Source organism: Dendrobates tinctorius, unplaced genomic scaffold (assembly GCF_039654945.1).
Source record: "Dendrobates tinctorius isolate UK_male_01 unplaced genomic scaffold, ASM3965494v1 ptg000028l, whole genome shotgun sequence".
NCBI lineage: Eukaryota > Metazoa > Chordata > Amphibia > Anura > Dendrobatidae > Dendrobates > Dendrobates tinctorius.
In genome coordinates this window covers 49,684,632-49,698,306 of record NW_027361696.1, presented here as the reverse complement: position 1 = coordinate 49,698,306, position 13,675 = coordinate 49,684,632, and the positions used below count along the sequence as shown (strand labels likewise).

At 45.0% G+C, this 13,675-nt stretch overlaps 1 protein-coding gene across 1 annotated transcript in view; it reads left to right on the top strand.

Moving 5' to 3' along the window:
• Positions 1 to 13,234, top strand: part of XRCC1 (X-ray repair cross complementing 1) — a 28,313-nt gene extending 15,079 nt beyond the window's left edge. The window contains exons 13-18 of the mRNA XM_073570656.1: positions 1,138 to 1,315; positions 1,865 to 1,922; positions 2,409 to 2,548; positions 3,940 to 4,030; positions 11,780 to 11,855; positions 12,250 to 13,234. Coding sequence (XP_073426757.1) covers positions 1,138 to 1,315; positions 1,865 to 1,922; positions 2,409 to 2,548; positions 3,940 to 4,030; positions 11,780 to 11,855; positions 12,250 to 12,363 — 657 coding nt within the window. The 3' untranslated portion in view covers positions 12,364 to 13,234. The remainder of the gene's footprint in view (positions 1 to 1,137; positions 1,316 to 1,864; positions 1,923 to 2,408; positions 2,549 to 3,939; positions 4,031 to 11,779; positions 11,856 to 12,249) is intronic.
• The last annotated feature ends 441 nt before the right edge of the window (positions 13,235 to 13,675 follow it).

Sequence of the window (13,675 nt, the reverse complement as noted above, 5' to 3'; positions counted from 1 at the left end):
GTGCGGATGTTGGATAAAGAACCTCGACTAACATCCAAACAAGTTCAAGCTGCCCTGCAGTCCGAGGGTACAACAGTGTCAACCCGTACTATCCGTCGGCGTCTGAATGAAAAGAGACTGTATGGTAGGAGACCCAGGAAGACCCCACTTCTTACCCCGAGACATAAAAAAGCCAGGCTGGAGTTTGCCAAAACTTACCTGAAAAAGCCTAAAACGCTTTGGAAGAATGTTCTCTGGTAAGATGAGACAAAAGTAGAGCTTTTTGGGCAAAGGCATCAACATAGAGTTTACAGGAGAAAAAAAGAGGCATTCAAAGAAAAAAAAACGTTCCCTACAGTCAAACATGGCGGAGGTTCCCTGATGTTTTGGGGTTGCTTTGCTGCCTCTGGCACTGGACTGCTTGACCGTGTGCATGGCATTATGAAGTCTGAAGACTACCAACAAATTTTGCAGCATAATGTAGCGCCCAGTGTGAGAAAGCTGGGTCTCCCTCAGAGGTCATGGGTCTTCCAGCAGGACAATGACCCAAAACACACTTCAAAAAGCACTAGAAAATGGTTTGAGAGAAAGCACTGGAGACTTCTAAGGTGGCCAGCAATGAGTCCAGACCTGAATCCCATAGAACCATGTGGAGAGATCTAAAAATGGAAGTTTGGAGAAGGCACCCTTCAAATATCAGGGACCTGGAGCAGTTTGCCAAAGAAGAATGGTCTAAAATTCCAGCAGAGCATTGTAAGAAACTCATTGATGTTTACTGGAAGCGGTTGGTCGCAGTTATTTTGGCTAAAGGCTGTGCAACCAAGTATTAGGCTGAGGGTGCCAATACTTTTGTCTGGCCCATTTTTTGGAGTTTTGTGTGAAATGATCAATGTTTTGCTTTTTGCTTCATTCTCTTTTGTGTTTTTTCATTTAAGACAAATTAAATGAAGATAATAATACCAAAGAATTTGTGATTGCAATCATTTTCAGGAAGAAACTGAGTATTATCTGACAAAATTGCAGGGGTGTCAATACTTTTGGACACAACTGTGTGTGTGTGTGTATATGTATATATATATATATATATATATATATATATATATATATATATATATAATTTATTTATTTATTTTTTTTATTTCTTTTCATCTCTTCCAGAATCCGGACTCCGGGCGGACAAACCACAAGAATCAGTCATCCAGCCCTGTAAAAGCCAAACCTGCAAAAACCACAGTCAAAGAAGACAGCGAGGAAGAAACACGCAGTGTCACAAAAAGAGAGAATCCCCCAAAAGAAGAGGATGAGTACGGAGGGTCTACAGATGAGGAGGAGGCGGGTGAGTGATTGGCTGGACCCAGTTTGGAAAGCGGGAAAAAAAATTCCAGGTGCATTGAAATTTCGAAATAAAAGTGCACTTTCACAATGATGTTTTTTTGTTTTATTCACCACGTTCACTATATGGTAAAACTGAGCTGCCATTATGATTCTCCAGGCCAGTACGAGTTCGCAGATACCAAGCATGTATAGTTTATTTCATTTAAGTGGTAAAAATATTTTTCAAAAATTTGTAAGAAAACCAAAATTTTGCTTGTCACCATTTTCCTAGCAGTGCTATGTGAAAATCACGATCTCCTATGAATACCAGCTGAAGGCTGCCTTTCACAGGAGGATCGAGATAACAAGCATGGGGGTCTTCAGCAGACCCCTGACTGTCATGGCGACCATTCGGCACCCTACGTTCACGGCACGGCGATTGCGCGGGTTGACTACCGCTGTCAGAGTTTGGACAGTGGAATTTAACTGGTTGACAGTCGCAGGTGGATCGCTTCTCCTGATTCCCTTGTTTTACAGATAATAACTCTGCATCTTTTTTTTTTTTTTACAGGTGGAGGTCGGTATCAAGATGATGACTCGGAGGGAGATACAGAAGACGAGCTAAGAAAGTGGGTGTCATAGAAGTGAATGGGGCGACGCTCGCTAGCGCTCCGTTAACACAGCAGACTTTGGGGCATATCCCAGCTGTCATACACTTATCACCTATCTTGTGGATATGTGTACATAACCTCTGTTCACACTGCCATTTTCAAGATCCCCACTTGCTGTCAGTGAATGGGAGCGATCTTGTTCACTTGTAGAAGCTAAAACCCCCAGCCTGACCTGGTCACAGATGTATTTGAGGTCTCTCGTCACCCAGGACAGTTTTTCAGCCTCTTCTGTGACCATTCACGAACAGCAAGCAGAGGTATTGAACACTGCAGAAAAGCACAGCATTGGCTTTTATACAAGATCTCACTTTTTTTTTTTTTTTTTTTTTGCCTTTTCCGCACTGATAGCGTTTACGGACGTTTTTCGCCCGGAGCAATACTCTGGTACGGTGCTTGGGCCGCTTGTGAAAATTCACTGTCCACGTATCGTCTCGTTATTCTCAGGGTGGAGGAACAGAAGCAGGCGGCAAAGAAAGAAGCGCACTCTCCACCCAGAGGAGATGATCCCTATGCCGGATCTACTGATGAGAACACAGATGTGGAGGAAGAGCCGGAGGTCGACCTCCCGATTCCTGAGCTTCCAGGTGGGTGAGAACCTTACAATGTACAGATAAAGGAGTGGTCACCGCCATTAGATATACTGTTTAAAGTGATCATCTATATATATAATTGCCTTAAATTGTCTGTCAACCACTTCCGTCTGGATGTCCCCGAATCCCACAATCCACTGCGCCGCACCGGAAGTACGCCGACCGCCATTTTGGAACACCCAAGTGATGCCGCTCGGATCCAGGACGCAGCGGCCATCCCGACCGCCGCTCGGATCCAGGCCGCCACTGCAATCCCGACTGCCGCTGGGATCCCAGCTGCCGCTCGGATCCAGGCCACGGCTGCGATACCAATCGCCATTGGGATCCCAGCTGCCGCTCGGATCCAGGCCACCGCTGCGATCCCAACCGCCGCTGGGATCCCAGCCGCCTCTCAGATCCCAGCTGCCGCTCGGGTCCAGGCCGCTGCTGCGATCACGAGGTTGTTAAAGGGGTGTAACGAGGGGGGTGTAATGAAGGGGGAGTAATGAGACGGATGCCGCCGCCGGACCCCCGCCAGGACCCACCACCTGACTACACGCGCCGGATCCCGCCCCTGCCCGCCCACCCACCTCCGTGCAGTCACATCCGGCAGGAAAGACCACGGCTTGAGGCCTGTGCTGGAGATTGGGTGCTGGTGCGCCACACACCATCTCCAACACAGGCCGCAAAACACCGTCTTTCTTGCCGGCTGTGAGAGGGGTGTAACGAAAGGGTGTAATGAGGGGGGAGTAATGAGAGGGATGCCACCGCCTGACTACACGCGCCGGATCCCGCCGCTGCCTGCCCACCCACCTCCGTGCAGTCACAGCCGGCAGGAAAGACCGCGGCTTGAGGCCTGTGCTGGAGATTGGGTCAGGCACCCTCTGGTGGCACCGCACACCATCTCCAGCACAGGCCGCAAAACACCGTCTTTCCTGCCGACTTTGACTGCACGGAAGTGGGTGGGCCGCCACCCCCAGCGCCACAAAGCTGCCCCCATTGTGATGTTTCTGCCCTCCCGATGCGATAGCATCGGGCACACATCTAGTGAACCATATTTGCCTTTTATAGGCCACAAAATCATCTAGTGGTGGTTTTTCTTTATAAAATGGCGCCACCTGGTGTTCAGCGCGTATAGCAATGTGCGTGTTCATGTAATGAACGGACAAACATGCTCAGTCGCTTTTCCCACAGCGAGGTCTCTGTATAATATTCATAAATGGATTTCTGCCTGCTTGTCGGGACAGGAGCAGAGCATCTGCGCTTGTTTTGTCATCTGCCAGAAGGGGAAGGAGACTGATTATAAAAAATTTTGCCCCCCAGCAGCAGAGATTATCAGCATCACCAAGGAAAACACATGAAAAATCGTAGGGTGACCCTTGTGTATCGTTATTGTCCTTCTACAGATTTATTTGTTGGCAAACACTTCTTCTTGTACGGAGAGTTTCCTCCTGCTGAACGGCGCCTGCTGCAGCGATACATCACGGCGTTTAATGGGTATGTTTTATTAGAGCTAAACAGAAAGGCATGACAATAATCACTGATCGCCGTCTTCCCTGGTGTCACTTTAGTCCTGTTTGTGACTCCCCGGATCACACAGGGGCTGGCGCCTCATCCGTTGGCTCACGTCGGGGTAGTGACACTGCCTTCCTACTCGGACCCTGTGTGAGCCGGTGCTCACATGGTCAGAATAGAGGACTGAAAAAAACAAGGAAGATGGCGATTGGTAAGTGTTTTATTGCACCCATGCTCCGTTACAGGCACATTCAGCAGCGCTTAAGGTATAAACATTTTGCTTTTTTTTTTTTTTCTTATTGTTTCTTTTTTACTGCCTGCTGTAAATAACCCTTACTTACCTAACACAGGTGACCACTGTAGCCAATCACTGGGCACAAAAGCGCTAAACCCAGTGATTGTTTGCAGTGTTCACGTGTTGCAGTCACGAGGTCACAATGAGGGCTCGGTACAGCTCTTTTTATTGTTTTTACACTGGGATAGCCTATGCAATAAAAAGATAAATCCTTAGAAAGGGGGGGTGTTCCCATATTTTGTAGCCAAGGCATAATGGTAGAATGTCATCATATTATTATATACACACATGGTCAAAATTGTTGGTACCCCTTGTGTAATGACAGAAATAATTTGAATCTGACAAAAGTAATAACAAATCAAAACTCTATTAAAATGAATAAATGAAAGTCAGACATTGCTTTTCAACCATGCTTCCACAGAATTAAAAAAAAAAAAAAAAAAAAATAATAAAACTCATGAAATACTGTAGGCCTGGACAGAAATGATGGAACCCCTGAAAATAATGTGAGAAAAGGGGCATGTTAAATCACGGTGTGTCCACTAATTAGTATCACAGGTGTCTACAATCTTGGAATAAGTGCGTGGGCCTGTATAGAGGGCTACAGACACTCACTGTGCTGTTTGGTGACATGGCGTGTATCACACTCAACATGGACCAGAGGAAGCGAAGGAAAGAGGTGGCTCAGGAGGTTAGAAAGAAAATTATAGACAACTATATTAAGGGTAAAAGTTATAAGACCATCTCCAAGCAGCTTGATGATCCTGTGACTACAGTTCCACATATTATTCAGAAATTTAAGCTCCACGGGACTGTAGCCAACCTCCCTGGACTTGGCCGCAGGAGGAAAATTGCTGACAAATCAAAGAGACGGATAATACGAATGGTAACAAAAGAGCCAAGAAAAACTTCTAAACAGATTAAAGGTGAACTTCAAGCTCAAGGAACATCAGTGTCAGATCGTTCCATCTGTCATTGTATGAGCCAAAGTGGACTTCATGGGAAATGACCAAGGAGGAAACCACTGTTGAAAGAAAATCACAAAAAAGGCCTGACTGGAATTTGCCAAACTACTGTATATACTCATGTATAAGCCGACCCGCATATAAGCCGAACCCCCCCCCCCCATTTTTGATACAAAATACTGGGAAAACTTATTGACATGTATAAGCCAAGGGTGGTGGTGCACAAGGGTTAATAGTGGCCCAACAAGATGCTCCATAGATAAATACTCCCATAAAATGCTGCACAAGGATTAATGGTGGCCCAAGAAGGTGCTCCAAGGATAAACCCCCCCCCCATAAAATGCTGCACAAGGGTTAATGGTGGCCCAAGAAGATGCTCCGTACATAAACCCCCCATAAAATGCTGCACAAGGGTTAACGGTGGCCCAACAAGATGCTCCATAGATAAATACCCCCCATATATTGCTGCACAAGTGTTAATGGTGGCCCAACAAGATGCTCCATAGATAAATACCCCCATATATTGCTGCACAAGGGTTAATGGTGGTCCAACAAGATGCTCCATAGATAAATACCCCCCATAAAATGCTGCACAAGGGTTAATGGTGGCCCAACAAGATGCTCCATAGATAAATACCCCCCCCATAAAATGCTGCACAAAGGTTAACGGTGGCCCAACAAGATGCTCCATACATAAAATAGCCCCCCATATGCTGCTGCCGCTGCTATTAAAGAAAAAAAAAGACATGCTCACCTCTCCGTCGCTGGGGGCCAGGTGCCAGTTTCGCCGCTGGCTCAGGCTCCCGGCACTGGCTATATTTACCGGTCCCCGCTCCATCGCTATCTCTCGGGTCCTCTGCAGTGACGTTCAGCAGAGGGCGCCCACTGACTACGTCATTGCGTCCTCTGCTGCAGAGGACCCGGGAGACAGCGATGGAGCGGGGACCGGTAAATATTGCTCTGCTCCCCATCCTCCCCCCGTCATACTCACTCCCTCCTGGTGCACGGTCTCTTCAGCCCCAGCTGTTCCTGCATTCAAGGTCGCGTGGTACCGCTAATTAACCCCTTCACGACCAGTGACACAGCGTATGCGTCATGAAAGTCTGTGCCAATCCGACCAGTGACACATACGCTGTATCATGAGTTTAAAGCCCCCCTGCGGGGTCGGGTGACCGGGGTCAATGAAAGGTCACCGGACCCGCAGATACAGGGGGCTTTGTACTTCACCACGGGGGGTGGCTTCGCCCCAACGTGGCTACGATCGCTCTGATTGGCTGTTAAAAGTGAAAAAGCCAATCAGAGCGATAGTAATATTTCATCAATGAAATTTGATGAAATATTGCTATCCAGCCATGGCTGATGTTGCAATAGCATCAGACATGGCTGGAGATCATGATCCGACCCCCACCCACCCGGCTGGCAGCGGTGATGTGCCGCCGCCACCTTCTAACGGCGGCGATCGGCAGCCGCCGCAATAATCTGCTCCCCCTCCGCTTCCCCCTGCCTTCCGATCGCCCCCTATAGCCCCCCCCCTCCCGGTACCTTATCAGTCCCGGTACCTCCCGGTGTCCCACCGTCTTTTCTCCATGGGCGCCACCATCTTACAAAATGGCATGCGCAGTGCGCCCGCGAGTCTGCCAGCCGGCGGATTCATACAGGTACACTTTGATCACTGTGATAAACTATCACAGTGATCAAAATACAAAAAAATGTAAATAAAGCCCCCCTTTATCACCCCCATAGCTAGTGACACACAATAAAATAAAGAAAATATATTTATTTTTATTTTTCCTTTAGGGTTAGAATTAGGGTTAGGGTTGCGGTTAGGCTTGCAATTAGGGTTTGGGTTGTAATTAGGGTTTGGGTTGTAATTAGGGTTTGGGTTGCAATTAGGGTTTGGGTTGCAATTAGGGTTAAGGTTAGAATTAGGGTTAGGGTTGGAATTAGGGTTAGGGGTGTGTTGGGGTTGGGATTAGGGTTAGGCTTGCGGTTAGGGTTATGGTTGGGAATAGGGGTGTGTTGGGGTTAGGGTTGAGTTAGAATTGAGAGGGTTTCCACTATTTAGGCACACCAGGGGGTCTCCAAATTTGACATGGCGCCACCATTGATTCCAGCCAATTTTGTGTCCAAAAAGTCAAGAGTGCTCCCTCCCTTCCGAGCACCGATATGTATCCAAAGAGTGGTTTACCGCCACATATGGGGTATCAGCGTACTCAGGAATAATTGCACAACAACTTTGGGTGTCTAATTTCTCCTGATACCCTTGGTAAAATAAAAAATTGGGGGCTAAAAAATTATATTTGTGGGAAAAAAAATGATTTTTTATTTTCACGGCTCTGCATTATAAACTTCTGTGAAGCACTTGGGGGTTCAAAGAGCTCACCACACACCTAGATAAGCTCCTTAGGGGGTGTAGTTTCCAAAATGGTGTCACTTGTGGGGGGGTTTCCACTGTTTAGGCACATCAGTGGCTCTGCAAACGCAACATGGTGTCCGATCTTAATTCAAGTCAATTCTGCGTTGAAAAAGTCCAACTACGCTCTTTCCCTTCCGAGCTCTACTGTGCACCTAAACAGTGTTTTACCCCCACATATGGGGTATCAGCATACTCAGGACAAATTGCACAATAACTTTTGGGGTCCAATTCCTTTTGCTCCCCTTGGTAAAATAAAAAATTGGGGGCAAAAAGATTATTTTTGTGAAGAAAAAAAAAAAAAAAAATGATTTTTTATTTTTACGGCTCTACGTTATAAACATCTGTGAAGCACTTGGGTGTTCAAAGTGCTCACCACACATCTAGATAAGCTCCATGGGGGGTCTAGTTTTCAAAATGGGGTCACTTGTGGGGGGTTTCTACTGTTTAGGCACATCAGGGGCTCTGCAAATGTAACATGACGCCCGCAGACCATTCCATCAAGTCGGCATTTCAAAACGTCACTACTTCCCTTCCGAGCCCCGACGTGTGCCCAAACAGTGGTTCTCCCCCACATATGGGGGTACCAGCGTACTCATGACAAACTGTACAACAATTTTTAGGGTCCAATTTTTCCTGTTACCCTTGTGAAAATAAAAAATTGCAGGCTAAAAAAATCATTTTTTGAGGAAAAAAAATGATTTTTTATTTTCACAGCTCGGCGTCATAAACTTCTGTGAAGCCCTTGGGGGTTCAAAGTGCTCACCACACATCTAGATAAGTTCCTTAGGGGTCTAGTTTCCAAAATGGTGTCACTTGTGGGGGGTTTCCACTGTTTAGGCACATCAGGGGTTCTGCAAACGTAACATGGTGTCCGATCTCAATTCCAGCCAATTCTGCGTTGAAAAAGTCAAACGTGCTCTTTCCCTTCCGAGCTCTACCGTGCACCCAAACAGAGGTTTACCCCCACATATGGGGTATCAGCATACTCAGGACAAATTGCACAACTACTTTTGGAGTCCAATTCCTCTTGCTACCCTTGGTAAAATAAAAAAATGGGGCAAAAAGGTCATTTTTGTGAAAAAAAATGATTTTTTTATTTTTACGGCTCTACGTTATAAACTTCTGTGAAGCACGTGGGGGTTCAAAGTGCTCGCCACACATCTAGATAAGTTCCTTGGGGGGTCTAGTTTCCAAAATGGGGTCACTTGTGGGGGGTTTCTACTGTTTAGGCACATCAGGGGCTCTGCAAACATAACATGACGCCCGCAGACCATTCCATCAAGTCGACAATTCAAAACGTCACTACTTCCCTTCCAAGCCCCGACGTGTCCCAAACAGTGATTCATCCGCACATATGGGGTACCAGCGTATTCATGACAAACTGGACAACAATTTTTAGGGTCCAATTTTTCCTGTTACCCTGGTGAAAATAAAAAATCGCAGGCTAAAAAATCATTTTTTGAGGAAAAAAAAAGATTTTTTATTTTCACAGCTCGGCGTCATAAACTTCTGTGAAGCCCCTGGGGGTTCAAAGTGCTCACCACACATCTAGGTAAGTTCCTTGGGGGGTCTATTTTCCAAAATGGGGTCACTTGTGGGGGTACTCCATTGTTTAGGCACACAGGGGCTCTCCAAACACGACATGGTGTCCGCTAACGATTGGAGCTAATTTTCCATTCAAAAGTCAAATGGCGCTCCTTCCCTTCTGGGCCCTGCCGTGCGCCCAAACAGTGGTTTATGACCACATATGAGGTATCGGTGTACTCAGAAGAAATTGCCCAACAAACTTTAGGATCCATTTTATCCTGTTACCCATGTAAAAATGAAGAAATTGAGGCTAAAAGAAAATTTTTGTGAAAAAAAGTGAAAATTTGTGAACCACCTGAGGGTTCAAAGTGCTAACTATGCATCTAAATAGGTTTCTTGGGGGTCTAGTTTCCAAAATGGGGTCACTTGTGGGGGAGCTCCAATGTTTAGACGCACAGGGGCTTTCCAAATGCAACATGGCAACTGCTAACGATTGGAGCTAATTTTCCATTCAAAAAGTCAAATGGTGGTCCTTCCCTTTCACGCTTTGCCGTGCGCCCAAACAGTGGTTTATGACCACATATGAGGTATCGGTGTACTCAGGAGAAATTGCCCAACAAATTTTAGGATCCATTTTATCCTGTTGCCCATGTGAAAATGAAAAAATTGGTGCTAAATAAATTTTTTGTTGGAAAAATTAAAATGTCCATTTTTTTCCTTCCATGTTGCTTTAGTTCCTGTGAAGCACCTGAAGGGTTAATAATCTTCTTGAATGTAGTTTTGAGTAGCTTGAGAGGTGCAGTTTTTTAGAATGGTGTTATTTTTGGGTATTTTCTGCCATATAGACCCCTCAAAGTGACTTCAAATGTGAGGTGGTCCCTATAAAAAATGGTTTTGTAAATTTTGTTGCAAAAATGAGAAATCGCTTGTCAACTTTTAACCCTTATAACTTCCTAACAAAAAAAAATTTGTCTCCAAAATTGTGCTGATGTAAAGTAGACATGTGGGAAATGTTATGTGACACAAAATAGTTAATAAATAACACTCTGGTTTAACAGAATAAAAATTCAAAATTTGAAAATTGCAAAATTTGCAAAATTTTCGCCAAATTTCCATTTTTTTCACAAAAGAACCCAAAAATTATCGACCTAAATTTACCACTATCATGAAACCCAATATGTCACGAAAAAACATTCTCAGAATCGCTAGGATGCGTTGAAGCGTTCCTAAGTTATTACCTCATAAAGGGACACTGGTCAGAATTGCAAAAGATGGCCTGGTCATTAAGGTCAAAATAGGCTTGGTCATGAAGGGGTTAAATATGCGCATATTCATGACTTTAATGAGCGGTACCAGGTGACCACTGAATGCAGGAACAACTGGGGCGCCGAGACCATGGAAGGAGCAGGGGGGCTGCAGAGACGAGCCAGGAGGGGGTGAGTATGATCTCTGACACCCCTGTTCCCCCGCCGAAGCTCGTATATGACTCGCGTATAAGCCGAGAGGGGGACTTTCAGCCTCAAAAAATGGGCTGAAAATCTCAGCTTATACGCGAGTATATACGGTACATGTTGACAAGCCACAAAGCTTCTGGGAGACTGTCCTATGGACAAATGAGACAAAAATGGAATTTTCTGGCAGGGTACATCAGCTCTATGTTCACAGATGGAAAAATGAAGTATATCAAGAAAAGAACACTGTCCCTACTGTGAAACATGGAGGAGGCTGCTTTGCTGCATCTGGCACAGGCTGTCTAGAATCTGTGCAGGGTACAATAAAATCTCAAGACTATCAAGGTATTCTAGAGAGAAAGGTGCTGCCCAGTGTAAGAAAGCTTTGTCTCAGTCGCAGGTCATGGGTCTTGCAACAGGATAATGATCCAAAACACACAGCTACAAACACCCAAGAATGGCTAAGAGGAAAACATTGTACTATTCTGAAGTGGTCTTCTATGAGCCCTGACCTAAATCCTATTGAGCATCTTTGGAAAGAGCTGAAACATGCCATCTGGAAAAGGCAACCTTCAAACACGAGACAACTGGAGCAGTTTGCTCTTGAGGAGTGGGTCAAAATACCTGTCAAGAGGTGCAGAAGTCTCATTGACAGTTACAGGAATCGTTTGATTGCAGTGATTGCCTCAAAAGGTTGTGCAACAAAATATTAAGTTATGGGTACCATCATTTCTGTCCAGGCCTATTTCATGAGTTATATATTTTTTTTTACATTCTGTGGAAGCATGGTTGAAAAGCAATGTCTGACTTTCATTTTCATAGAAGTTATTTCTGTGACTATTGTGGGTTTTTCTGTCATTAAACAAGGGGTGCCAACAATTTTGACCATGTGTACGATCCTGAAGATAAAGGGGTGCCACTGTTCGGATTCAGCAAGTCTATAAGTCGGAGCATTGTGCCACGGAGGAAAGGGGAGGGTATGCATAGAGGCGGCCGCATATCCCCCCACCTATCCGCCATTTATGCCCCTTCTGTACCTATTGCAGTGTCCCATGTCCCACACGTTTCTCTCTGCAGGGAGATGGAAGAATATATGAATGAAAAGGTTCAGTACGTGATCACAGTGCAGGAATGGGATGACAGCTTTGAAGAGGTGAGGTCCGAGCAGGAAGAAAATGGGGAGGTTTTAATGGGAGTGTTCTGCAGAAAATAATCGATTTATGATTGGTGGGTCTCCCACTACTGGAACTTTTCTTTGTGATCCCGAGAACATTGGAACCTTTTATTCACGATCCGTCTGACTCTTCCCCCTACCCTGTAATCGATCATACACATGTCACACATCCTGTTGATAAGCGAAATATGTAGAACAATGTCGCTGGATCATTTGTACCCCAAAGTTAACATCTCAAAAAAAAAAAAATCCCCCCCCCCCCCCCCCCCAAATAAAAAATAAAGCAAACTTTCAATTTTATCTCATTCGTTCTTTCAGGGTTAATTTAATGAATTTAATGTAGGAATTTTATTTTATTCCCCTCCCCTCACAGGCGCTCAACGATAACGTCAGCCTGTATTTCGTCCGTCCACGTTGGATCTACAACTGCAACGAAAGGCAAAAGTGCATCCCCCACCAGCCGTACGTGGTGGTCCCGCAGGCATAATGGATGACAACCGTGTATTTCTAACACTCAGAAGAGAATCTCCCCTCCCTCCTCACCACCACACACATCAGTTTCTACGGGATGTGGTTGACAACCGATCTGACTGATTACAGCACTCACAGAGTTGTCAGTCGCCATTTTAAGGGCTGGTTGGTTACTTTGAACATATCCCGAAGAGGAGCAAATCCACTACACAGAGAAGGCGAGTCAGGAACCCTAATGGCGGCCATATTGATAGCTACCCGGCTTTCCTAGGAACAAGTCACTGGAAAATAGAAAAAAATAAAGTGGCGACTTATTTTTCTTTTTTTTAATTTTTGGGGGTACGTTGTTCTGTTGTACACACTTTTGCATATGGCAGAGACCCATCAGGCAGCACTCTTGCGTATATATATATATATATATATTAGTCTAAAACCAGAAAACCCCTTTAAGGGCTACGTGTGGCAAATTTTGTATGGTTTCGATGCATAATAAAAATATAAAGCAACTCTCCGTTTTGTGTACACAGCTCCCCTGCAGACCTATAGTTACAAACTACAGTACATAGCCTGATTCTGCAGCCATACTTTCCCTACTTTTTTTTGTTTACTTGGAAGTTACACAGCGTACGACTACACATTGTGATCTGTAACCACACAGACATTGAACTGCACGGGAGCTGTGAACAAAAACGGTAGAAGATCGTTAACGTAACCTTTTTTCAAAGATGCCTCACTTTTGGTTTTAGACGCATCGACACAAAAAAATTTGAATAGTTACAAAGATGGAAATTTCCTTCACATCCTTTTTTCGTAATGTCGTCGTTTCTTCCTGTTTTGTTTCTATTGAGATGCAAATGTAGTAAATAGTATTTTTTAATCTAAAACAAGTTGCTTCGTTCAGGTTGTTTTTTCTCTTTATTCTGTATGTATTTTGCAAGGAAAATGATGGACGTCAGTCCCACACGGCATCTCTAATCCCCACGGGTCGGCTCATGTGACGTAATGCTACGTGGTGCTCTTTCACAGGCACAGGTGATCATGTAATGGACGGGTAGGGTCTTCTCTATATATAGCAGTGTTTCATAATAAATTAAATGCCTTCATTTTCAACACTAACTGACCACAACACAAACGGGTAAGGTGATTAGCATAGAGCATGAGGGGTGTTCAATTTATGTACCCCAACATGTTCTTTAACTTTTAAGGAAAAGTCACCCGGCCATATAACTTGGATGAGGATCACAACACAATACTTAGACTGGCTGTCAGTTCTCCCCACCTTGGCATGACAGCATGTATTTGCAGCTGTCACGCTTGGGTCAGAAGAG